Source organism: Quercus suber, unplaced genomic scaffold (genome assembly GCF_002906115.3).
Source record: "Quercus suber isolate HL8 unplaced genomic scaffold, Cork oak 2.0 scaffold_599, whole genome shotgun sequence".
In the NCBI taxonomy this organism is placed as follows: Eukaryota; Viridiplantae; Streptophyta; class Magnoliopsida; order Fagales; family Fagaceae; genus Quercus; species Quercus suber.
The window spans coordinates 342,860-370,394 of NW_027070043.1; the positions used below are offsets into that span (position 1 = coordinate 342,860).

At 35.0% G+C, this 27,535-nt stretch overlaps 1 protein-coding gene across 1 annotated transcript; it reads right to left on the bottom strand.

The window, feature by feature from the left end:
* Nucleotides 1–6,146: 6,146 nt before the first annotated feature.
* Nucleotides 6,147–26,650, bottom strand: LOC112017691 (protein TOPLESS-RELATED PROTEIN 2). The gene is made up of 26 exons (XM_024050142.2): nt 26,276–26,650; nt 25,623–25,948; nt 25,058–25,237; nt 24,821–24,934; nt 24,575–24,733; nt 24,109–24,286; nt 23,892–24,018; nt 23,682–23,791; nt 23,395–23,533; nt 23,208–23,317; nt 22,895–22,964; nt 22,720–22,793; nt 22,548–22,643; nt 22,378–22,473; nt 22,040–22,167; nt 21,535–21,769; nt 21,282–21,449; nt 20,545–20,652; nt 20,322–20,468; nt 15,652–15,762; nt 15,391–15,573; nt 14,968–15,096; nt 13,365–13,460; nt 9,335–9,520; nt 7,023–7,195; nt 6,147–6,855 (listed from the first exon to the last, which is right to left on the bottom strand). Exons 2-26 carry the CDS (start codon nt 25,700–25,702, stop codon nt 6,642–6,644), a joined length of 3,411 nt encoding a protein of 1,136 aa, XP_023905910.1. The 5' UTR covers nt 25,703–25,948; nt 26,276–26,650; the 3' UTR covers nt 6,147–6,641.
* Nucleotides 26,651–27,535: the final 885 nt, after the last annotated feature.

Sequence of the window (27,535 nt, forward strand, 5' to 3'; positions counted from 1 at the left end):
TGCAAAGGTTTTATTGATGCATATTGTGATCGGAGACAATCTACCCTAGTTCATATTTTTCTTGAAGAAGCTGCTGCGTTTGTACGTCGTAGGGTTTTGTAACCAAGAAACTTCTTGATCTTCATCGTGTGGATGAATTGAAGAACTTTGCAGCCAACATCGTTCTCAAGTTGGTGTGTTAGTCACGTACTTTGAGCCGTGCATTGAAAGGAGAGATTGTCACTACTGATGAGAATGCAAACTGTCATATTTTTCTCCTTTAATGTTTAGTATTTTATACTTATTTGGTGCCTAAATGTACTCATTATTCTTATATTTTGATTTAGGCTGCAAATGGAGGCATAAAGGGCAAAACATAGCTAATTGAGTGATTCTGGACAGCTTTGATATTGCTTCGTAATCTGGGCATAATTCTCTCATCCAAGCCCCGATTGAGATGATTAAAGATGCTATGTAACGCCAAGACAAAGCTCTACAACTTTCATGTTTTGAGTTTTGAGAGATACGGGCCGCATCAAGGTCGAAATCGGGCTTGAAGTTGCTGCACCTGCACTGTTGACGTTCTGGAATGTTCCTTTGCCTACAATTCTAATACACGGATCTGATGCAGTTTATTTTCAGAAGTTTCCAGATCTGATGCACGAAATTTCTAGCTGAAAAATACCACTTTCCTAGTTATATTAGGACTTTGTTTTATTTTTAATATTTTTCCTTAATTAGTCAGATTTGGATATTATTATTGAGAATATTTTTAGGAGATTTTGTAGACTTGGAAAAGGGGAAATTAACGTGTAAAAGGGGGAGGAGAAATCAGATTGGACACACACGCCTCTCTCTCCCCTCTTCTCTAATTTTCTCCTTCAAGTTTTTTGTCATGGCCCTACGTGGCTAAAACTTTTATACTTGGTCAAAGGAAATTGAAGCCTCGGAATCAATAAAATTGTGAGATCTAATTTGTTTTTATTGTTCAATTTATGCTTTGAATATCGGATGTTCTTCTGTGCCTATTTTCATGATTGTCTTGTTTAATTACTAGGAGGTCTACTAGTTTATTATTCGTTTCAATCTACTGCTAGGTTAGATATCAAATCCGTAATTGTTTGATCTCTCTAATTTGTGAAGCAACCAAGATTTAATGACTTGCTGCATCAGAAATTATTAGATCTTAGGAAGAACGCTCGACTAAATTAAATACAACTCGTGTTGTTTAGTTTCATCAATCTCTCTAGTTCTTAAGGCTGCTACTAAATTAAACCTTTAGCACTTGTCTTGGGTTGTTTAGTAGCTGGGGTTAATTAGATCACTTGTTTTCGAATTAACTACGACTAAGGAGAGATAGGAAAATAGCTCCAACGGTGAATATTCAAAGTGTAAATTGATATATACTTACATCGATGATTAGTTGTAAAATTTCGATGATGGATATTGACTTGGACCAAGATTTGTTCTCTTGATTGATTTTGATACTTTAATTTGAATTGTTTCTTAGTTGTTTTTTTTCTTAAAATTTTTTTCATTATACTCAAACCACCCCCCCCCCTCCTTGTTCACATAGCATAAAACTAGGCTAGATATTCTCCGTGGGAACGATCTTTACTCACACTACTGCATATATTTTTAGGAGTATAGGTTTTATTTTTAGTTGCCTGCGACAGCACACCAACTACATTACAAGTCCAATTGTGTATTGGGATAAATGTTCAACTGTAGGTTAGTATAAGGTACTAAGATTCCTTTACTTGTAACCGCTTGTTTTGATAATAGTGGATTCTCGGGAGTGGTGATTTAAATTCACCCGGTGGGGTTTTGCCTCGGTGGCTTTCCCCATTCGTAAACAAATCACTGTGTCAAATTTATTTTCCGCTGCATTTAGTTATTTGGTAATTTGTTTATACTACCACACGTATTGCATGTTAAATTGACTTAATTAATTCACTTGGCTAATTAATTGATTAATTTACAAAATGGGACAATACATTCTTGGCCTATCAATTAATGCTAGCTAAAGTATCTTATGGTGTGCTCAAAATCCTAGAAGTTTGTTCTCATGCATGTATGCATGTAGATTATTGAGAATATATAATTTGTATTCATTTGCTGCTTTTATAATTTGTATTTTTTTTTTTTTTTTTTTGAGAAAGTTTATAATTTGTATTTTACTGTTAACAAACTACATTCTTTTCAATAATTGTTCGTTCTTTTTTTAGGTCATGCTGCTTAATCATGTTTTACAAATGCAATAGTTGTTGTTTGGATGCAAAATAAAGTTGTTTGGCTGATAATGAAAAACTTGCTATTTTGTTTCTTGACTTTTGTTTGCACTCTTTTTTTTTTTCTTCTCTCTCTCTCTCTCTCTCTCTCTCTCTCTCTCTCTCTCTCCTTTTCAATTCATTAATAAACCATCTCTCTCTCTCTCTCTCTCTCTCTCTCTCTCTCTCTCTCTCTCTCCTTTTCAATTCATTAATAAACCATCTAAGCATGGGATTTTCTACCCTATTATTTTCAGTGTGCATTTGGATGAATTTATTTTCATTAGCTTATTTAGCATATTTAGTTTATCATATAGAAGTATATTTCGTACTTTAAAAAATGTGATACTTAATTTAAAAAGTTGTACATTCTCTCTTCATCAAGTAATAAACAGTTCATCCACACAAAGTCTTAGTCTTGTTCATGTGAGAGTATGATTTTGCTAATAAACTATATTTCAATCATAGTTTCTTCCTCACAACAAAGAGGGAATGGAGGATTTCAAACCCGAATTCTTCAATGAATAAAATCAGACAATTATACTAAATTACAACATTCTTAGCATTTCAATTATATAATTGTTTTTATTTACTTTGCCTTGAGTCACATTAATTATATGACTGAATTTTTCTTTTTCATTTGTAGATTTCCTTTATGCATTTTATTGTTGGTATGCTTCTTTTATAACATGACTAGTGAACTACTATACTTGTTCACTTCAAACTTCACTGGGGAAAACAAATCTTAAGTATTTTAACAAATATTTTTAAGGTTCAAAATCAATAAAAACAACAAATATAAATAAAAAGAAAATACAAAATCAAGAGTATTAATTAAAAAGGACCATTATTGTTTCCTTTTAAAAGTGATAGAAATTAACAATATGATCCTAAATTCTCTACGTATAATTAATTCTTCTTGATAAATTTTTTTGTAAACCAATAAATTTTAGGGATAATTACATAACAAACTCCATCTTTTGATATTATTTTTTAGATAACATGTTGAAGTTTCAAGTACATAAATGTTTTTTTGAGAATGAAGTACATAAATGTTCATAACATAGTTTTAAAGGTATTACAGTATGAACATTAATTTTATGAACATATATTAACAAAAATAACATTTATTTATGTACGTTATTTTTAGGTTCTACCTAGCTACTAAAAATTCTTCCATGTGAATCATAAATGGAATTTGAATTTAAAAAACTAGGAAATGGCTAATTTAGTCAAAAAAACCCTAACATATAGGGAAATTATTGTGTACTCCTGAGTACCATAAATACGTACTCCCTCCTCTCACATGAATGGTGGATTTCACTAATTAAATTCATGATGGAACCCACCATTCATGTGAGAGTAGGAGAGTACGCATTTATGATATTTCAGGAGTACCTAATAATTTTCCTAACATATATACTTAATATAAATAAAAATATGTAGAATTTTTTTTTTCTTGCCTTAATATATCAATTAATATTCACATGATTGGCTTTTATTCTACAAATTTCCTCATACGTGTATAGGTGTATACACTTTTTTTTTTGAGAAGGGCTATAGGTGTATACACTAATTGCAAATGTAAACGAGGCACGTTTATTATAATGTATAATTTGGACTCTAAAATATTAAAGATAATATGTTAGAATAAACTAAGAAGTAGATTCAATTAGTTATGGAGGTACTCTAAGTTCTAACACTCAACAATTTTCTCTTCTGAGTCCCTTCCTCTCCTCCCAAGTTAAGCTATAATTTAAAAAAATGTGTGTGTGTGCGTGTGTGTGTGAGAGAGAGAGAGAGAGAGTTAACACCCAGCGTAACTCTATGCGAGTTACACCACTTTAAATTTTCTTTGAAATAGCATGTTCACAAATCAACCATTAAATTATGTTATCTCCCTATACTTTTTATGCTTGTAAAATATCAAAACAATCAAAACTCAATAACCATCTTATCATAAAATGTTTGAATATCAAGGTTTTTAAAACTTTAAAATTATACATAAAACATTACTTTATGAATCAAATAGTAAAAAACATCTTATTAACATGAAATTTGGTGTGTATATTAACAATGACAAAAATATGTAATCTAACAATAAAATTTTCAAAATATTAATTTAATAAGAAGTTTTAATGTAATATCTCATAGAGTTACTACATGTCTAACTCTCTCTCTCTCTCTCTCTCATTTTATTATTATTATTATTATTAAGAATAACAGCATGTAATTGATCCTAAATTTTTAACCCATATATATCAAATGCGCATGCATGTATCTTATATATAAACTTTTTCTCCTAGAGTCCAATACTGGATATTGCTTATATATTGATTTTAACATATATGGATTTTTCAATAAAACCGTCTCGCTCATGCCTTTATTGAAAGATGACTTAACTTGCGCTAATGCTAAGCTACTGACTTTTTGCAATTCGCTTTCCTACTACAGTATATTAACATTTAGGTAGTCAATCAGTTCTTCTCCTATAAGCAAGGATGGATGTTGAGATTTTGAGTCCAACACCTATTGGATAAGTGTTTTGCTTGCCAAATAATAAATAAATAAATAAAACAAAAGCTGATTTATTTATTATGTACGTATGCAAATGATAATTGTCCCAACCTCCAATATGTTAAATTGGAGGCGGAGATTTTAGTTGTTAGTGTTTTTTGGATTCCCATGGCATGTGGAATGACAAACGTCCTTACTGGTGCAGCAGAAAGAGGAAAATCAATTTTCTCAAGCAATTATGTACTACCGAGTAGTGACTATTGGGCACCTTCAATGTACCTTTGTACTGGGCACCTTTGCAAGTCAACAAATCTTTTGGATGCTTTGATCAGGAATTGAGTTGCTATATACCCCATAACACTATTTCATTACAAAGATCCTACCTTAGAAGCATAACATGCAACAACGCGGACACAAAGCTTGAACAAGTGAAGATCATCAGCAAGTAGGAAGTGCAATGCTATCATAGAAATTCTGCTACTTGTTCTGTAGTTTTTCTTACATATTCCTGCAGTTTTTTTTTTATGTTTTCTAATGCTTGCGCTTTCGTATAACAAGACACCCATATCAGTAAATAAATCTTCTTCTTTTTTCTTCTTTTTTATGAGAATCAAGACCAATCTTATTAATCTGCAAGATTGAGAAGATCAGCCATGAAAACAGGTTCAACGTCTGGTGGGATATCTTCCTTCCAGACAGACAAAGGTGAAGAAAGAGGTGCCCGTCTCGCAAGTGAGCGAGCTATCTTATTACAGAAACGACTTATATGAGAGAATTTTAAATCAGAAAAATATGAAGCTAGGAACAAAATGTCATTTGCTAGGCGGCTTTACTGGGCAAAAGGAGTACCATTCTCGGAAGTACTGCATCAACACTGCCGAATCACCCTCCAAGATAACCATCAATCCCAATTTCCACTGCCAGCTCCAGTGCCCTCCTTGCTGCCAAAGTCTCAACCTCAATTACAGAGTAAGGTAAAGAGACCAATTCTGAGAGCAAGGCCATGACCAAACCCTTTTGAGTTTCGAAATTTTATTTTATTTTACTATTGAAATTCATGACAATTTAGGAGTTGGAAGCTATGCCTTGCTGAATTTGGTAGTTTTAGAGATCAGCTTGTTCTACTTTCTTACATATATCCTCCTCTACTACATGTATAGAAATGAGGGGCTAGGCATCTATTGATTTTAGTCATTTTACACCTTCCAGTATTATTCTTCTTTTTTGGGAGGGGGACAAAATATTTCATAAACCTTAGAATCTTTACCATTTAAATGATTTTTCATTTAAATCTCATTTTTTGAAATAAATTTCATTTATACCACCTTGCACCTGATGTTTTAAAATGAGTAACAGAATTGAGAGCAATGGGGCATGATAGAATAAGAACGTAAAAAAATTGAGATTAAAATAAATGAAGGGAAATGTCACCCTCAAAAACACTCATGCTAATACCATAGTACATGAAGCTATATCATAGTTATAACATTAGGCAAGAATTAGGCATATGATCAGAAACCCTCCAAAACTAACATAATGAAAGACAAATGGCTTTTCCCTGAATGCCTTCAACTACTTTGCTAAACCAATGACCTTCACTGGATGTCCTCGAATGCTTTTTTAAATACGTGGTGTGGTAGAAGGCAACTGGTCTTCCACGATGTCTTCAACTTTGCTGACCAACAGCAAGATATAAAATTACTCCAAACTTTCTATTAGCAAAATGACCAAAAACAAAAAGAATTTACAATGAATATTATATAGAAGTAAAGATCTAAATCAATGGCTTAGGCAAAATATGAAGATGGTAATGATTAAAATTCACGATCGCTCTCTATACTCCTTGTGGTTGCGCAGACTTATCTACACCCTTGATCACCTAGCAGGAAGCTCTGATGCTTGACCACTCAGGGAAGGATTTGATGAATTAGAAGGCATTGACCCGTTATCATGAGAGGACGGGCCACCCCACTTTTGCTCTACATCAATTGGCTCTACTACGTGTACTGTACCGTCACTCATGCCAAGTGCAATCTGGTTAGGCTCAGATGGATGAGCAGCTATAACCAAAGGAGAGGCCGAGTTGCCGCTGCAGAAGATTTTTGTCAGATTCTTGTCAAGAAATAATACTTCCATAATTGAGGCTTTGGGTACATCAAGTAGACCGGTTTTTCATAGAGAAAAATAGGAACTGGTTTCTACTTGAATCACTAATCAATAAATCGCAAGCTCCACAAAAGAACAGTATTTTCTCACCTAACAGAAAATGATGGAATGTAAGCAGAAGGTGCTATTCGACATCTGATCCTTAAGCTATCCGCATCAAAAACTCCAACAGCACCATCATAAAAAGAAGCATAAACCAGTAGACCATCACATGAATAAATTGCACTTGATATGGGTGCTGGAAGTGTGTCTTTTGGATACCACTGCAACATGGATTGGCAAAACAGCATTAAAAGACATACCATGGTGACTGCAATTAAAATTTGATAATCAAGAAAACAAACTCAATGATATGATTACAAAATTCACAAAGCTAACATATTTTGATTTCATTTTAAATGGTAAGTCTTACATCCTATGGGTTTTGAACCCACAACCTCACACTCCGCTTACTCGCAGATTCTTATGGCAGGAAGAAGTACCATTAATATATACAATTGTGTTTATTCTTAAATGTATCCATTAATATGGAGTACCATTCTAGAGCTCATTGGCAAAACATATGCTACCAATGCTTGCCATCTGTTCAATATTGTGTAAGGTTATCAATTTATTGGTGCCCCCTACAGTTATAACCTAAAATCATGTGTATCATTCATATTACCATTTTTTTTTTTTTTGTAAGTGTGTATCATTCATTTTACCATATAAATGCTAAATTGAAAATACTAATCCTACATCTTTTCACGATTCAAGGTATAAGGTTTTCCATAGCTGAGCATTGGGACCACATTTGGTGCCCAATTTTCAGGCACAGATTATCTTATCCACTATCCACTAAATCCAGCACAGGTTAATCAATTTTTTATCTACTGTCCACAACAATCCATCGTATCCCCCGTCCCAAAATAATTTGAGAGAGAGAGAGAGAGAGTTGCTTTGCAAAAAGAAAAAGTTATCACTTCATATATTTGTTTAACATCACTTATGACGGTGCTCTAACCCAACAAAGAAGGGGGGTGGAGGGCAAAATCATGACTTTCCTAATGTGAACTTGATACAGGGATCACCAGCATCAGACCAATTAGTCGGAACAGTAAGATGATCCTTTTAACATAATAAGTTTCAGGTTCCAAATGGCCATCAGTAAGCAACCATGTACAATTGACATAAAATGCAAATGTTATTAAAAGAATAAAATTAAAACCCTACCTAGTCCTTAAAAATATAAAGAACTTACATAAGAAATGGTGACAGGGAGGGGAAGGGAGTTTAAAAAAAGGTGGCCACAAGCATGCACGCAGTGGTTGGGGGTATTGGCTTACCAAGTAGTTGAGGTCTTCAACAAGAGTGCAAAAAGTTAAGAGGGTACACATTATGAAAAGTGAGTTTTATGCATCTGTTACTAAATAACCCTCTGTGGTGCATGAAGTGAAAAAACTTGATATGATAGTTCTTTCTATGGATCAAGATAAAGATTCATTTGCAACACTGACAAGTTCTTTCTAGGATTGTGGTTTAGTCTTATTATAGTTTATATAAGTTCCCTAATGTGCTCCAATGGAAACAATTTCTGATGAAAAAAATTTCAATAAGAATTTTTCCAATGACTTGGTGCTGGTTCAATGCAACCATGCTAATTCCTATATTTTGTTCTCTTTCTTACTTGATTCCAAGTAAGCTTGGATGTTGATTTCGAGGTTTATTTATCTTTTTTATTATGTTGATCCTCAATTCCTTAGAGAATTTGTGCTGCATCAGTTTTGTTATCAATCTTATTGTTCTGAATCGCCTTCAAGAGGGCCATGTCGAAAGCTTTTACATTCAATTTGCAGTGTCTAGCATAAAGGAAAGCACTGATATTTCAACTACAATGCCAGCAGAACATCAGCCTATGTGAATGCAACTGTGAATATGTCAGGAAGTAAAATGAGATAGAATTGAGAGAAGGGAGCTGTTGCACAGTTTCACCAAGGACATTATTTGGTTCCTTTCATCCAAACCTTAACTAACACAGCCTTTCTGTACCTGCCTCTGGAAGAGGAAACCCTCCTTCATTAAAAGCCTATTTTGAGTTCTGCCTTCAATGAATTGAAAGCTGCAATAATTATTCCCAACAAAAACAATCCTAATTGATAACAAATATGTAAATGATGACACGAATGCCACATTGCAAAAATTCTAAATGAACAGAAAGTGAACAGAAAGTATAGTCCTTCAAGCTAGTAGGCTTAATTACTCAAATGCCTACCTTTTTTTCTATATTTCCATCTTTAGTCTAGTTAATTAGTGATCTGGTTGCCTTACCAAAAAATAGAAGGTAAATACTTCATAAGAAAATATGAGAAGGTAAATGGTTAATGGGGCAATACGAATCAAGGACAGTAAGATGAAAAACTTACTGAGCGTGAGCATTCCAGCTTGCTGTCATAGATAGCAATTTGACTTTCATGTACAACCAACACATGTGCTTGATCATTATGAAACTGAACTTTAGTTTCCCCAACCAGTGGGGCTTGGCGACCAGCTGGTGCTGGAATGAACCTTGTTTTCTTCTTCTCCCACCCATCAATGCTCCACACACATAACTGCAACTCAATTGATCAAAAGTAAGAACCAATTATCACATAATTCCTAAGGCAAAGGAGAGTAATAACAGTGCCTCATCCTAATGACTCAAATCTAATATTATTCAGTCAGAAGCCCCATTTCAGTTTAAAAAAGCAACAAAACTCCACTCATGATTTTCAAGGCAAACAGAGCCTTAATACCGTAATTACAAAATTTGGTTGTATTTTGTTGAAGGAATTTAGATTTTTCCCCTTTTGTATTTATTTCTTTTCCAACAAAGTTTATTACTTATCCAAAAAATAAAACACACAAACATAAAAATAAATATTAAACACACATATATAAAAAATAAATTTATATATGAATTTATTGTGGCAAAAATGATGCAAGGTCTACCTCGAGCATAGTTAGTAAAATGTGTGTATTATACCACATATTACAGGCGCGCACGGGCGTGCACACAGCATACAATCAAAATTCAAGGAGCAAATTCAATATGAAATGAAAGTAGGTTGGCACATAAGGACAATTCCACAGCACAAATCCAATAAACATTCAAAAGAAATCACTCAACTTTCAACCAACATTTCAACATAAATAATTTATTAAAAAATAAAATAAAATAAAAAATATCATTTTTTGCTGAATTGAATAAAAATTATCATAGTTACACATTTATTTGACAAAGTTGACTTTTCTCTAAAAAAAATTTCAAAATGTAACACCACAATTATTTTTTCATACTATTTGTATCTTTTCTTCTCTTTTACACATAAAAAATGATATAGTAAGATTTCCAGAAAGATGTGTTCTCTCTACAACTGGAATACTTGGACCAAAACTTAAGTGAGTTACTAGAGCCTTATCTCAAAAGCAATATCATTGGTATTTTCGTAAACAAAACAAAAGACACCTTGTCAGGGAAAAGACACTGCTGAGATGGGTTTTATATTGCAATATATTATATGTTAGCTCTCCCAGTAGGAAGACTTGGAGACTAAATTTTTTTTTTTAATAAGACTTGAGGACCAAATGAAGATCTTCAATGGTTCTAGAGAAACATAAAACAGAGCGAATGTAGTAACACCTATTGAACAAATCAATCTTTGTTAGTGGCCTTTAAATTATCACAAAAAGCCAATTCTGTTCTTTTTATTTTTCCTTTTCAAGGTGAGGTACTTCAGGAGTAATCTTTGCATGTATGTGATGCCTGTAACACTAGCAAGTTGACATACATTGAGGGCCAATCCAAGCTCAACACAAAGAACATGATACCCTGCCCAAAAGCCCAACCCAACCCAGCAGCACAAATTGCACTCAACCCTGCTTTGATTTCTTTAATCAAGTCATGGATGGGTTGAGATTAGGTTGAAGAGGTCAGACCAAATCAAATTGAACAATATGAGACTTCTACAGAAGTCCAAAGAAAAAAAGAACTTTGATTTTAAAGAAGGTTTTGCATGTCTATTATATTCAATTTAAGTATATATCTAAAACAAAGAGAATAAATTCAATCTAGAAGATTGGGAAAACAAGAATATACCACAAGCAGAGAGAGAAGCATGTAGGATTACGGGGATTTTTTATTTTTTATTTTTTTTGATAACTCAATAGTTGGAAACACCGGGAAGCACGTAGGATTAAGGAGATATGAAATCTATCAAGAAGATTGACAGCACTGGGTGGCTGGATTTTCTTTTTTTTTTTTTTTCTTTTCTTTTTTTTTTCATAGGTGAAGACAACACACACGCTCATACAGGAACCTGGGACCTTACCCTTCACCCCATAAATATAGGGAGGGGAGATACTACCCAACCCTAACTTCTGACACACAACTAAACCAAAACCATTTAAAAGTTAGGCTGGGTTTGCTTTAGGTTCAAACCACCAAAATTATAGCATTAGTGGCTATTGTATCTACCTCAAAATGCAAGAATTCCAACGAGAATACCGTTTGAAAGTGAAATGTGTATGACAGGCCATAGGTGATTATCCTAACAATGTTTTGGAGTTCATAGTGGATAACTGGTGGATGTCAATGCTCAACTAACTCTGATGGTCTTATACGTAAGTAAGAATGCTATGGGGTGCTTACAGACTATTGGGAAAAACATATAAGGAAATGCAATTTTTCATTTCCTCCCTTTTCTGTCTCCCACATAGTTGCTGCATGAAACTTAATGATGCATGGGTGTATCAGCGCTCATTGTTCTGCATTTGTGTGTGTACGCGCGCGATTAAAATAAGAGAAGGTTTGAACCTTACTCATACCAACGACCCAAACATTTAGAAACTACAAAGACCCAAATTTGGAAGACAGCCAGGAGCAGAGCAGCCTCACTGAAGTTAAGCTTGAGTTAAAAATTGTAATCCCCAGTGGAAAAAGATAAGATTGAACTTAAGCTTCTATTGAAATGTTACAGGAGGTGCTCTGAGTTGGTAACATTTTTTTTTTTTTTTTTTTTTTTTTGAGTAACAGTTGGTAACAATTTGAGTGTAAACAAAGAAAAGTGAATTTCAACTCAATCATTGGTATCAACATTAAGGATGAGAAACTGCATATGCTTCTTTATTGTTTATTTTTTGGAAAGAGAAATTTCAGATAATTTCTGACTCCTCCGAGGTAGTGGCAGAAGCATGAAGCCTACAACATTCTTTCTTCTAATGGGAAATCCTCAGGCTTCATAATTTTAAATATCCGGTGGTGTAATAGCCATGCAATAAATATTCATTGAGGGTTAAAATTACTCTCATTCATATTCTTTGGCTAATATAACCGCATAATTTTTAATCCTAATGCAATTAACTGAGTATGTTTGGAACCACTGTCTAGTGCCATATTAATAGAGCTTCCATTGTCAATAACAAATTCTTGAGAGCTGCCACTTCAAATGAAAATACAGAAATTAAAACCGTGCTCAGATCTCCTCTCCCAAGATTTTACTTCCAAGAGATTAACAAATGGCCTTTAATAGAATAAAGAAGTCGTATGTGATTTTTTTGCAGTTGGATTCAGGACTCAGGCACAAGAGAATCATGTTACTAAGTTAATGATCTGTTATCCAAAACAGAATGCTAAGTTTGGCCCAGGACACACTCGCCTTTCTTTTTTTGTTTTGTTTATTATGGGGAGGGAGTGGTGTTTCTTTTGGTTTCTTCTTCTGTCAGGCCACATTTGCTAGAACAAACTATATACACATTGGATTTAAAGTTTTCCTACAGGACATAAGACTCGCTGTAACAAGTCTATTCTTGGGAGATAAGCTCTTATCAGAATGGTCAGAATCTGCAACCTAGGAACCACATACTCATCACCTTTTTTTTTAATGAAGTAGCCCTAGTACACACTGAGAATACCATGGGTACATCAAAATCAAACTCTCAAAAGCAAAATGACCAATCAAATCTAGTAGGGTGAAAAAGGACACAACCACATACACACCACTACTTTTGGTATTCACTTTAAACAATAGTATGTGATTTGTACCAGCAGAACTTGATGGTTGAAAAACAACTTCATTTTGATAGGATTTTGGCTTCAGGGAAACCCCTTCACAGTCTCTAACAAAGAATTGTTAATACATGCATGATATATAATGTCTTGGAAATTCAGCAACTGCCTCTATGACTGACCATCTGAACAGTATTTATCTAACCAAATAAAGAAAACAATTTTGCAAATGAAGACCACTGACAGCATATTTCACAGAATATATTTGAAGTCAAGGAGACCGTGACCCATTGTTGGCTCCACAAAGTATTCTATTACTATTAGAATTAAAAACGCTAGATTTAATCAACCAAGAAATCATGTTACAGAATATATCACAGTACCAAATATAGATACCAACAGCCACTAACCTGTGCATCAGCTCCAGAAGAAACCAGCACATTTAAGGTTTGGGAAAATGCAAGCCCTGTAATCCGATTCTGGTGACCCTTGAGTTTGGTTTTGACCTGTGAACGATTTTAAGGATTTTGATTATATTTCCAAAACTGGACATCACGCGAAAAATGCTGAAGGTCATCAAGTGTAGAAGCTTATATGATTATTGCGTTTCATGCAATACATTAATTTATTTATTAAAAAAAAATCTAAAATCCATAAGACTTTACAATTTCCAAATAACCAATATTTTCCAATGATCACACTTCCTCCATGAACATGAGTTTAAAACCAAAAGAAAATGACCACTGACAACCACAAATTATGCTCATATGCTAGGAAGCACGGGTGCGTTTCGAGATTCGGGTGCGGGTGCGGGTGCGGGTGCGGGACTCGGCAATTTTTGAAAAAAGTGGGTGCAGGTGCGGCGGGACTCGGCGATTAAAAAATTATTAAAAATATTTTTATTTATATTTTTAATATATTGCTAAGCATAATTTTTCACATTATATAAACATATACCAAATTTAATAACTAAAACATGATGTTCATAAATAAAATACAACCCACAAGATTAAAACTAAAAGTCTAAAACATTCCATGATGTTCGAAAATTAGAATACAACTCTCTGAACAGCCCAGCAAGGCAGCAACCAGAGAGCACAGAGAGAAGAGAGAGCCGAGCAATGGAGAGCAATGGAGGGACGGAGGGTTTTGGAGTTTCTGGACAAAGTGAGAGTGTGTGAGAGTGTTTTAGGTCTTAGGTTAAGTCAAACGGTGCGTTTTGCACCTTTTTTTTTTTTTTTTTTTTTTTTCAATTTCGGCCTGAACTGGCCGTATCGGCGGTTTCGGCCGAAACGGCCGAAATGGCCGAAACGGCCCGAATCGAGCCGAGTCGGCCCGATTTGAGCCGCGTCGGCGCGAGTCGGCTTCGCCACGTGGCCGACGCGGCCCGACGCGGCACGGACACGCAGTCAACGGTGTCCGCGGCGCGTCGCCGCGTCCGTGCGTATCGGACGCGGGTGCGGCGCCTCCGGCGCCGCACCCGTGCTTTCCAGCTCATATGATTACGTTCTTATTACATTATAAAAAAATTAAATAATAATGATAATAATTATTTTATTAAAAAAAAAAAAAAAAAACCCCACAACCCAGCAGTAATTACTTTTTTCTAATGTTAATGTTTTCCTTTTACGGATCCCACTTCCTCCACGAACATAATTATAAAGGCCAAAAAGAAAGTGACAAGTAACCACAAATTATATGCGCTTAGGCAGATAAAGATTCTGAAGTCTTACATGAACTTAACTTGCATAAACAATCTAATAAACTCAATGATGTGATATGCTTTCAAGATAAACCGCACAGCATTAACATAAAGTAACATACAGTTGATTGGTCACAACTTCTAAACCTTGAAGTAAAATAGCTAGGCTTTGAAAGGATAATGATGCATTAACACTAGCAACAAACAAATCATACAATTACTCACCTAATGAAACAATAAATTTTTCATTGATCAAACATGAATTTTTTTTAAGATTACAAGAAAGAATAATATCAAAAGAGATGCCTCACCTCATCAACTCTGACATTATATATTTGAATAGTAGAATCCTCCATTCCTACAGCAATTATATTATTATCTTGAGGGTGGAATGCCAAAAAAGTGGCTGCGGGAGGTGGGGACATAAATGTTGTCATGACCTGAACAGTTGTCACCAGGTTAATGTGGTCAGTGTGGACTTTTTATAAGAATTTAATTGCATAGTAGCCAGCTGAACTTAAAATTGGTGAACAAAAAATTAGTCTTTTTTTTTATCGGTAAGTTGCGCACTTAGTGGGTCTTGAACCCATGACCTCACCCCCCATCCCATTATTATGGGAAAAGAACGTGCCAACTGAGCTATAGCTCATCGGCGAGGTTGCCACAACAGTGGCACAACATATGCAGTAGCCAATGTTTTAATTAGAAAACAAGCAAAAGCAGCAATAACAAACCTTAAATGTCATCATGTTGAACAAAGAGACCTTCCCACCAGAAGCAGACATGACATAGGAATCATTTTTAGATAGAGCAATACATGCAGAAGATTCATCAGATGGTTTATTTTCATTTACATCGTTACTCATAAGAGTTCCACTGGGAGGTTGCCACAACTGTGGCACAACATATGCAGTAGCCTGAAAAATTTCAAGGAGATAAGCCATTAGAAATACCATAAACGTATAAGAAGTAAATTGCTTAGATAGAAAGTGAACCTTTCCCAGTTGATTCCTTTCACTACGTTGCCATTTCCAAAGTTTGTGAACAGCATTGGAAGCAAGGGCCAGTAGAGCCATGCCATTGTTAGTGTAGATCAGTCGCACAACCTGAAATTGTGATTCATTTCCTTAATTCTGACTGTATAGGAACTATAAACTGAACAAGTATATCCCTTTGCACAGCTAATACTTATGCAACCTATCAAAAAAAATATACTTATGCACTGTAACTATAAATATTATAAACTGAATCTGGAATCAATTTTGAAATCTTAATACCTCTCAGATTATTGTTATCCATCATGATTGAGTTTGCTCCTTTTTTAACACGCAATCTTTAAGAATTGAACATGTACATTTACCACAACAACAGTAACAACAAGCCTTATCCCTAATTTTGGAGTCGGCTATGGATCCTCAACATGTTTACATTTATTACATGAAGAAAATACGCTGTCATTAGGCGCACAATGACATGAACCCTGCTCTATTTTTCCACCTTCTAAGGTTAATGATTTTCCTAAATAGATTTTTTTTTGATAGGTAATAAGACTTTTATTGAAAAATTGAACATCATGTTCACGAATTTCCTAAATAGATTAGTCTATCAATCTATTTCATTAATACCTCTCAACAATTAATGACAATATTTAGAAAAGGTTGGAAACCAGATCGATGAGATCTGATCAAATGTAAAGAATCGCCATTTTTTTTTATTGGTAGTTACACACTCCTGTCATGGGTTTTGATCCGATGACTTCATCCTATACCTCGTTCTTACAGGGAAAGAAGGTGCCATTTGATTTGGTAAAGAACCATCATTGTTACAGAAGTTTGCTCTACAATTATTAGTTGAAGCACATAGAAACTATATTGGAACTGGGGAAGAAAACCTACAATAGTGTTAACCCAGTTGCTCAAGCTCATTTATGGGTCTACACAGAAATATTATATTGTATATTGTCCTTTTTTGAAATCTAAATAAGTACCCTTAGAGCATCTTTATCAGCTGTGCCATATGTGCCAAATGCTAAATATTTGGCACATTTGGCACACCAAACATCATTTAACCACATTTATCAGATGTGCCATATCCCCTTTTTTTTGCAACATGCTACAGTAACATCATATATTTGCCACAGTACGGAACCGGTGTGGCAAATGAATTTATTCTTTTTTATTCTTCTTTCTCTCTCATTCTTTCATCTTCTCCTTCAGCTCTCACCGCCTCTATCTCCACTCTCTCTTCACCGATTCCCTCACCGGTTCCCTTCACCGATTTCCACCGACCCAACAAATCTCAAAAACCCAGTGACCATCGACCACAATCAAAACCCACAAATCCAGCAAAACAATAGAATCAGCAAAAACCACAAATCCAGCAAAACAATGGCGTCAACAAAACCCACAAAAACCATCAACCCACAAACCCAGAACCAACAACCACAGACCACATGCATCAAAAAATTCACCAACATTTCAAACCCACAAAACCTTCATCACATCTCCTCTGTGGCTTTCTGACAATCTGACACCGACCACCCCACAACAGACCCAAACCAACAATCCAAACCAAAAGCTACAAAACTCCAACACACCCACAAAAAACCCATATCCTCTATCACCGATCCAAATCAAAACCGACCCACTACAAAACCCACAACCATGGGGCCACCACAAAGGTGAAATCCTGCGAACCTACCACCACAATGCCACCGAACAGACGAAGAGAGAATTAGAGGTTGACTGAAAGGTCAGAGGAAAAGAGAGAAATTATAAATCAGAGAGAGGCGAGAGGTTCAGAGAAAGAGAGAGAGAGAGAGAGAGAGAGAGAGAGAGAGAAGTGAAGAAAAAGAAAACATTTGATGGGTTTCTGTCTTTCTGAGATTTGTTGTGTTTTTTTTTTTTTTTTAAAGTGAGTAATTAATATATTATTTTAATGGATAGTAAATATTATTTTAATGTATAGAATTGAAGTATAGAATATCTGATAAATGGTATGTTGTAAAATAATGTGGCAAAATAATAAAGTAGGGTTTTGATGTGGCAAAATGGCATAATTTTTGCCACATCTGATACGGATGCTCTTATAGGCCATAAGAAATGAACAAAAACTTAAAAGTCACAAGGTTGTTTCTTTTTAATAAGTAAAGACACAAGGTTGTGTCATCAATGCATTTGTCTTTCCAAAAAGGGCAGAATTTATATCTGGATTGGGTACTAAGAGAACTTCATTTATCATAATTGGAATTGTTGACATATTTGCATACCTAGAATCTACAATATGCATCACCAACATTAATAATTGTTTGACTAATAGCCTATGATTACATTCCATGACAAATTTATAAGCAGTAACATCTTAATTACTTCTATCCAAAGATGACCATATCCACCCTGGGTGGAGGCTTAAATAAAATGATAGTGGGAGTCTAGACATCATGGTAAATTCTTCTTTCTATTCTCAACTTCAAATTAGTTGAATAAATAATTGAAGGATACTCTTGATATATATATATTTTAATAGTTCTCTAAATTAGCAATAAAGCCTAAGCATAGAATCAAATATTTAGTATTTTTTTTATAAGTATGCTAAATATCAAGCATTTATGCAGTAGTATATCCAATCAACACAGTAGCAGATTCTGCAAACATTTTAATATTCATTATATACTTATTTTAATACCAAATCCATCGAAACTCCGCAGTTAAGCATACTCGGATGAGAGTAATAATAAGATGTATGACCTCCTAGGAAGTCCTCATGTTGCAGCTCTATTTATCAAAAATAATATTAATAATATTAATTCTTCATTAAAGCATCAGTTATTTAATGTCTTCAGCATTTAAGGTCCCTCTACACATCATTTTCAATGTATCAACCAGTACAAGGTTGCACTAAGGCAAACAGCTATCATGCCTAAAATCAAAACCAGTTCTATACGACCTGTTGTCTTCTCTATGCAGTGCCTAAGAAAAGCCTACTTTTCATATTTGTAGCCTGTTTGCCATCAAGTCCATTAATGGATTTGGGCGATATATAGAACAATTTAAAGATGTCTCACAATCCATGTAAGGTGTTTCCATATATTCCTACAACCATGTGTACCATGAGTTGAATAAGGACTTCTTGTCTTCTCTATGCGGTGCCTAAGAAAAGCCTACTTTTTGTATTTGTAGCCTGTTTGCCATCAAGACCATTAATGGATTTGGGCAATATATAGAACAATTTAAAGATGTCTCTCAATTCATGTAAGGTGTTTCCATATATTCCTACACCATGTGTACCATGAGTTGATTCAAAATACTAAATTATAATAAATGGATTACAGGCTACACATGGGAGCCTCATTCTAAAATCCTAAGCACACAATAACTTAAACTAGGCAACTGCTATGAAGCATTTACCTTTTTTCATTATGAAAGCATGATAGCAGGATTGCTTTTAGAGAAAAGACACATCCCTAAGGCTCTGTTTGGTTGGGAGGATAGAAAATGTGTGTTTTCTACCGTGCGTGTTTTTGGTAGGGAGGATTAAAATATGGAGGGAATAAGAGTAAATTTCTATAAAGTCCTTATTATTAAAAGTAGAAAGATGGAAAACAGGGACAATTTTGTACTTTCTTTCTCATGAACATTTTCTCTGCTCTTTTCTCCCAAATTTGGGAGGAAAAAAAAATAGTGAGCCCGGGTGCAAAACTCTATCCACCCCACTTTCCTTCCTCTCCCTCTTCACTCCAACCAAACAATGGAAAATACAGTTTCCTCTCCCTTCTCCTTTCCCCATTTTCCATCCTCTCCCTTTTAAACCAAAGCAAACAGTGTAAAGTAGAAGAATGCATTCCTCCAATATAATAAAGATGTTTTTGTGCCAACTATAGTGCCACGAGTTTTTTTAACAAAGATCAATTTATTCTACATTCATTGTAGTCCCTTAGTTATCTACGTACACTCTCTCCCATCTTTAAATATTTCAACTCTGAAAAGGCACACATTTCAAAGGCATTAGTTTTTTTTTTTTTTTTTTTTTTTTTTTTTTTTTTTTTTTTTTTTTTTTTTTTTAAAAAAAAAAAAAAAAAAAACTATCAAAAAAATTCATATTAAGATCCAAACTCTGAAGTAATCTATTTCTTTGAAAGTTTCCCTTCCATGTATTCATACATTATGGCTTCATTAATTCTTTTATGATGAGCCAGTGCATTTTACCAATCACAACAGTTATATGCTATTAGGTATCCCCACATCATATAACCTGAGATTCTTGGCTGTAGGTAGCCAATGGACAATCTTTGGGCACCGTGCAGTTTGATAGTTTTCAAACCATCGACCCTACAAGTATTTATTAGGTCCACAGTATCACGGATGCATATAGAAGGCTTTTAACAACCAATGCAACACTTGTGGCTTGACAAGCATCAACATTCTGAGTTTCCCGCTATGAAATGTCCAATGTACTAATGAATGTTGTTGGTTTATCATATGAAGTACATAACTGTCATCAGATAAAAATCTACATGGTAAAATATGCTCTGTGCCAAATCCCTACATGACTGATAAAATAACAAGAATACTAAGAAAACTATCATAAAAGCACAAGCATTCCTTCCTAATATAAAGCAAGGTTGCACCAAGCAGCTTGTGACCAGTCACATTCTTAAAGCACCTACCTTGACTGCTGGTACAGGGTCAGGCAATCGCAGAGCCTTGAGTTGAGATGTATCCACAATATCAGATGATTTCCAGCTCAGAATCTTTTCTACATCATCTGAGATTCGTGGTTTGACATCAAGAAGCCTGCTGCTGTCCATGTTACCCTGCAATAATGCCCAATGAAATCTTCGAGACTACATAACACAAACAATTGTAAGCAACCAAAAAAGATAAACTTACAAGACTACTGATGGATACAGCAGCAGGATTTCTATCAGGACGCTCCATTATTGGAGCAGCAGCAGGAGAAACATTTGCCAATGGGCCCAACGAGTTACCAAGCAGAGGCTGCAATTAAACAGCCATGCTTAAGAGATTGAATTTAAAAACGTTGATAGCAAAATAAGAAATTAAGAGATTGATTTTAAAAACTTCAATAGCACAATAAGAAATTAATTTCTACAGAAATCTTGCAAGAGTATAATATCTTAAGATACAGGAGAGGACACAAGCATCTATCAAAATAACAGCTGCATAAATGAATTCATTTAAAATAGTATAAATCAAGCCTTCCTAAAGGCCTAAAATTACAAAGAAACATACAAAATCAAAATCAATACATTTCAAATTGTGGGAAAAATATGTGATTATGATATTTTCATTAGAGGTCATCCTACAAATCAGAAATTGAGATACCTCATATGCATTTCAACCAAAAAAAAAAAAAAGAGACCAAATGAGTTTTTCAAGATACAATTAGCTAACAAATATATCAGGGTTCACCTATGTGGCAACTCAAAAATGATCTTCTATTCCACCCATGACCTAAAATCATGTTCTAGTACAGGCTTCTCATTTAAATACTTGTATCTTTAAGCAAGGTCTGACTAACATATAGAAAGGTCTAGGGTTTTCTTGATAACATGAAATTATCCCAATAATAAATATAAATCAACAAATCCAAAGCACAGGACCACCTTAGAGTTAATGGGTTCAGAAGGGCCTCGATTTTTATCAATAGCCCTGCTCTCCAGCATCCTTATCAAGCGCACACCATCAGTGTTGGCTAAAATCTTGATACCATTGTCACTAGTTGTGACCGCCAACAATGACCCTTCCTTGTTGAATCTTAGTCTAGGACTAGCCTGCAAGAAGAATAGAATGAACTGTGACTTATCCACCGTTCAACATGAATATCAGAAGTGAAGTGAAAGGCAGCAGCAAACTAACAGGCAGTCCACCATCGGCATCAACAGCTATCAACATATTGGTAGCGTCCATATCCCAAAACTTAATCTGAAAGTCATCACCAGCAGCTAAGAACCGGTTCCGGGTTGTGTCAAACTGAACAACCCCTAAGGAGCGCTTCCTGAAACCTGAATATGTCCGTTTTATAGCTCCTTCACTCTCATTCCACTCAACTAGATGTGATTCACCTTCTTTACTCGTTCCACATGAGAAGAGCCTGTAAGAAAATTACAAGTGTGGTTAAAACTAATATTTCATGGATGGCACTAGGTATAGTGAGAATGATAACCAACTCAAATGATTAATATATAAATAAAATAAAGTAAAAGAGGAGGACAGTAAATGAGCTTAAAGGGGTTCCAGCACAGTAAATGCTTCCAGATATCTCAATCCATAAATATAGAGAACACAAGATACACAAAAAATAAAGAAAGATGTTAAACAAATATGAGCCCTATTTATCATCTCTCTAACAGGCAAGCTTTACCTGGTTCCATCCGCACTATATGCCATCATGGTGCACCAAAGACCAGGAGCATCATAATCCACTCTAGATCTCGGGCAATCATAGAGCCAAGCTTTGATTTTCCCATCAATGGCAGTAGAGAAAATAAACTGCATATAAGCACAAAAGGAGTTTGAAAATAAACCGTGCCAAAGATAAGACCAATTGGAAACCGTAAGATATGTTGATAATGGAAGCTATCTCTGTTCATTCCAAGTTGCCCATGTTTTACAGGGAAAGATGGTGCCCTATCATCAGAAGTCAACACACTAAAATACTAAATCAGTAGAAAGCTAATAATAAAATTCTAATAAAATTACTTGGATATTTTCTTTGTAATGAGGACAGACTGAATATACAGGAGCTTCGTGGCCTTCAAAAGTGTACTGCCTACGTCCCGTTACAGCATCCCAAACCTGTCATAAGGAATATTACAAAGAGGAAACTCAACTTTCCTATTTACAGAAAACCTCAAGATCCCAGTCAATACCTTAATCGTCTTATCATCACCGCATGTGACAATACACAGTTGCTTATTGGGATGAGCAAACGCAATGTCATTAACACCACCAGCATGTGCATCAATCTAAAAGATGAGACCACCAATTACCTGTTACTTGCCATTACCAAGGGAGAACAAAAATCCAGGGCAGAGAGCTTACCTCCAAATGCTGTCTTAGTTCTCCATTTGGATTGTATGTGTATATTTGAACAATATGCTTTGAGAAGGCAACACCTAAAAGATGCAGAACATTTAAATTTAGCACAAAAAAAAGATCCAAAAAATGAGGATTTAAACTAGTCTTGAGCAAGAGTTATATATATATATATATATACCTAGCATAAGTCCATCTGGCCCCCAAACACATCGATTCACTGATATCCCAGCATCATTCACCAATGCTGTCTGGCAGCATAAACAAGATTAAATTGCAAAGAAAATCACTTGCTATTTCCAACACCCAATACTTATATAATCAATTATAGATATGGAGGTGCTAAAATAAATTCATTATTGCACCAGAGGAGTTAAAATTAAGTCCCAATTTCACTAGCATTATGGAGTTTACGAGCATAGGGAACGCTATTCTCATTTTCAACCTTGACCAGAAGAATTATAGACCTCCAACAAAGTTGCAGGAAAGAATACCTGTAATGGCATAGAGGCAGCTGAGATATCCCAAACCTTGAATGACTTATGCACCAACCTTTCCCGGGACCCAATTTCCCAAAGGCCAATGTCACCAACATTTGTCCCAACTACAAACAAATAATTGAGAACTTTGATATACAAATATAAAAATATTTGTTAAGGGAAAAAAATTTCTAGTATGAACCTAGAAGAATGGTTTGTTGCTGTGGATGAAAGTCCATGCTCATGACATTAGATCCTTGATTGAGGGTTCGCACGATAACTTTAGGAAGGTCGTCTTGTGAACAGACATTAGGAGTGTGCATTACACTAGAAAAGGAAACCTACAGAGACCATAGGTAAGCACATACTTTTCATAAGCAAAAATAATAGGACAATGAATATAATGCCCCCAAAAGAAGGCCAAGCATAACTTTTTTTCACCTAAAAGCATGAAATTTGGACTTGAAAAAGAAACTTATTCTTCCACACCTCTTCAGACGGGCCAGTGCGTATCCGCTTCATCAAGTTCTCGGAATCAGCAGATTGATAATCCATGCTTGTTACACCAGTGGAATTCCTTGGGTGTTTTAAGAATGCAGCTGTATGCATCCGAAAATAATCAGTAAGAGTAAGTAATTCTAGCATCAATTATCTCAGTGGAGAGCTAAAAGTGCTAAGAATCATTAAGAACATTCTGACCCGCACTAGAAGGCTGCACAAGACCAGGGGACCCTGCTGCTACGGCAGCATGAGGTAAAGAAGGATTGGTGCCTGACATCCACCCAGCAATAGCACCCGGAGCTGGGGAGACAACAGGCTGAAATGGCTGCACAACAAGTGGCATTGCAAGAATTATTAGAATGCTGCTATTTCTTTCCAATTTCCTTTGGCAAGTAAATAGAGGGAAAATACTTACACCATGTGCACCAATAGGAGGAAATGCCCCAGCCTTAGGAATTGGTCCCATAAGGGGACTGTTTGTGGGGGGAGGACGACCTCCATTACTATTTGGAGAACAAGAATGATCTGTGAAGAGTGTTTTAATATCAGGGTTTGGACGAGGATTCTTGCAAAGCTGATGCTGCCAATTTAGACTGAAAATTTCAAATAAATAAATGAGTCTTTGAGAAACCAACTATCGTCAGGGAAAGTCAATTTGAATTAATTACTACCAAGTTGGAAACATAACAAAAGAGCTTCATATACATATAGACATACAATATGTAGTTCGCATATGTATATACATACAAATATAAGAGGAAACCCAATATAGAGACAACTAAGTCTACTCCTCAAAACTCCAGTCAATATTGAGAATTTAAAATGAATCCATGACAACAAACTTGCACGTGTACAAAACTTAGGGAAAATTTAGGGATGACCTCTGATTAATTAAGGTCCTTAGCCGTGAACTTTTGAAGGATGGGAACACAAGCTTATCACGAAACAGTGGGTTTGCTTCAATTAGTTTTTTGAGTTCTATAAGCATGATGTTTCTAGCCGATTTTGTGTCTCCATACTTTGAAAGCTGCTCATTTTGCCTGAAGATGCAAAAGAAACAGGAGATATAAATTATGACAAACCATATTGAAGTCCATTCAAATTAAAAAAGAAGAAAGGATAGATACCTAAAGTTATCAAGAGTAAGCAACTGAGTAATCTCCTTGAAAAGTTCTTCATTAAAGGATGCAAAAACCTTAAGGTCTTTGACAAGAATCTCAACAGCCTTTGCTCGATCCTGCCTGAGTAAAAAACAGATATTAAACTGAGCAATGCTTTGTAAACTGAAAAACAGTCAAGCTTTGAAAGAGTTCCAAGAAATTCATAAGGGGGAAATGTTGACAGCAACCATTTTGAATACTCACCTATCAAGAGCTTCCAAGTACTTCTGCTTCCTAATTTCAAAGAAAATTTTCATTGAATATCGGTTGTCTTCTACCTTTGTGAAGCCACATAAATAGCGCTCCACTTCATCCCACTCACCTGCCTGGACCTGATCCTCAAAATGTTTCATATTGAAGAAGAAGCCAGACTCTTGCTCTAACCTAAAAGTTCAGAAACCCGTTACAAGCATATCTTTAAAAATGAAAATCCCAATTTTCTCATGCTCCATTTTGCTGCCTAGAAGAGGCAGGAATAACAATAAAAGCTATGTAATTTGTACCGAGCGCAATGCAGTTTCGGCATTAACATACAGGTCAAAGAAAAAATAAAATCTGAACAAACAAGTCCTGAAATCACATAAATTTGGCTCATTTTTTAAACATACAACATAAAAACATAGGCTTTTTTTTCACATTTTGGCTAAATAGAGGCTGAGATATTAAACCATGCTTAAAATGTGTATATTCTTCTCATTTCCAGAATTTCACTGCAACCACATAGAGCCTAGGAAACAACAAAAACTTACATAATGAATAAAGGACTTACTTATGAACCGTTTCCTTGAATTTTTCCTCATCCAGGAACTGCAGTATCAGAAACACCAACTCCCTACTTAAGGAAGACATTGTGCCCGGTACTCCTAAACGCTCCAGTGCAAAGATCTAATGTTAAATCCAAAGCGTTTAATTCCACCCACAATCAACACAGGCTGTCCCGGAATCCTCTTTCAAGCAGTAAAGATCATTAATTTGATGAAAAATATAATACCCAGATGCAATTTCTTCTTCAGCTTTCTTTTGGAACCAAATTTCACCTCAGTCTAAAGTCCCAACATAAACAGACACTCCTCCAAAGTCAGTACCAAGTAATGCCTTCATCCAAACAACACAAAACCCTAATTTCAGAATAGCAGAACAAGCACAATTTTTTAAAATAAATTTTTTAAGAAAAAAAAAAACCCAATAAAAATAACACCCAAAAGAGCCTCTTGCTCAAACAAAAACTCAAATAAACCCTAAAAATTTTCAGCTTCTAGCACAAAGATCCAGCACTGTAAGAACTTGATTTATATGTAAGCTAAATGGAAACAAGTTCTAGAGCTTGATTATCCAAAACATATTTCATAGTACATGGAAGAATATTTATTTGTTCATTTTCTACAACAAGAGAGGGGAAAAAAAATACATATGTAGCCTTACTGGTCCTTCAGAGAATGCAAAAAAGAACCACTTTTTTGTTTAGGGTTTTGCAACCTCTTTCTTCTTCTTTCAAATGGGTTTCTTTCTTCTCTCTCTCTGTCTATGTGCTTTGCAGCTATAACTCTGCAACAACCCTCTTTTTCTCTCTCGGACTGTGCTCTGGAAATGGTTTTACACAACTTTTGTTTCTCTCTCTCTCTCTATCTATCTTTCCATCTTTGAATATGTTTATACCTTTTTCTCTCTCCAAGACAAGGACAAAGGTTGTGCTGTTTGTGTTGTGCTCTCTCTTTTTCTATCTCTCTCTCTCTCTCTTTCTGTGTAACTTTTTCTCTCTCTTATAACTTTGAGCTTTCCTTGTCGCTGTCTTCTCTCTCTACAATTAGATATTACTACCATATTAATAGTCTACTATTTTCTCTCTCTCTCTCTCTCTCTACCTGATTTTTCCTATCTCTATGTGTCTCTCTCTTTCTCTCTATTCTCTACTCGCGAGTCTATCACAAAGACACAGTACAAAAAATAAAGACTACACTAGTTGATGTCGTTTCAAATAAATACTGTACCTAGGAGTGGGGAAAAAGCTATGCTGTGTGAGCCTGTGAATGTGATCCCTATCTGCCCTTTCCCCACTTGTACTATTGTTTAAGCCCTTTCTATTATTGGTCAACAATGCACTACGCTCCAAATCCAAATTGTTCTAAAGCTAGACATCCTTTGTTGTGTCTATTCTTTGTGGTTTCTGTCCCACCTTCCCCCTTTTCCACTATTTATATTTACGTATTTGAAAAGAAAAAATATTTTACTATACTAAAGAGAACTAATAAATCACATTAATTACCGTAAAATATATTACAATTGTCAAAATAAATACAAAGTTTTTTAAGGTACGTAATAAGTTAATGTCAATAGATACAAATAATAACTAGTAAAAATATGTTAATTTGGTTATTATGAATATAGTGGTATTTGTGATATCAGCACAACAAAAGTTGAGCCAATAAACAAAATTGGCTTTTTTGGAAATAATATGCTCCAACTTTTATCATCTTTTTATCTCACTTTTAGAAAATAAGGCAATAACCAACCGAAATCTAAGGGATGCTAAAATATTGGCATCTCGTAGTTTATTGCTAAAAAAGTGAGATAAAATAAAATAAACTAACTTACTTTCAAAATTGTTATTTTTTTATATATATATAAGAGGGTGACAAAAAATAGATTTCAAATAAATAAAATAACCAAAAATTGAGGTACCAA

Coding starts and splice junctions, on each gene's coding strand:
- LOC112017691 (XM_024050142.2), bottom strand. CDS start 25,702: ATGTCTTCCTTAAGTAGGGAGTTGGTGTTTCTGATACTGCAGTTCCTG. Junction 22,474..22,547: donor GTGATGATAAGACGATTAAG/GTATTGACTGGG, acceptor TCCTTATGACAG/GTTTGGGATGCTGTAACGGG. Junction 6,856..7,022: donor ATTCCATCATTTTCTGTTAG/GTGAGAAAATAC, acceptor AATCTTCTGCAG/CGGCAACTCGGCCTCTCCTT.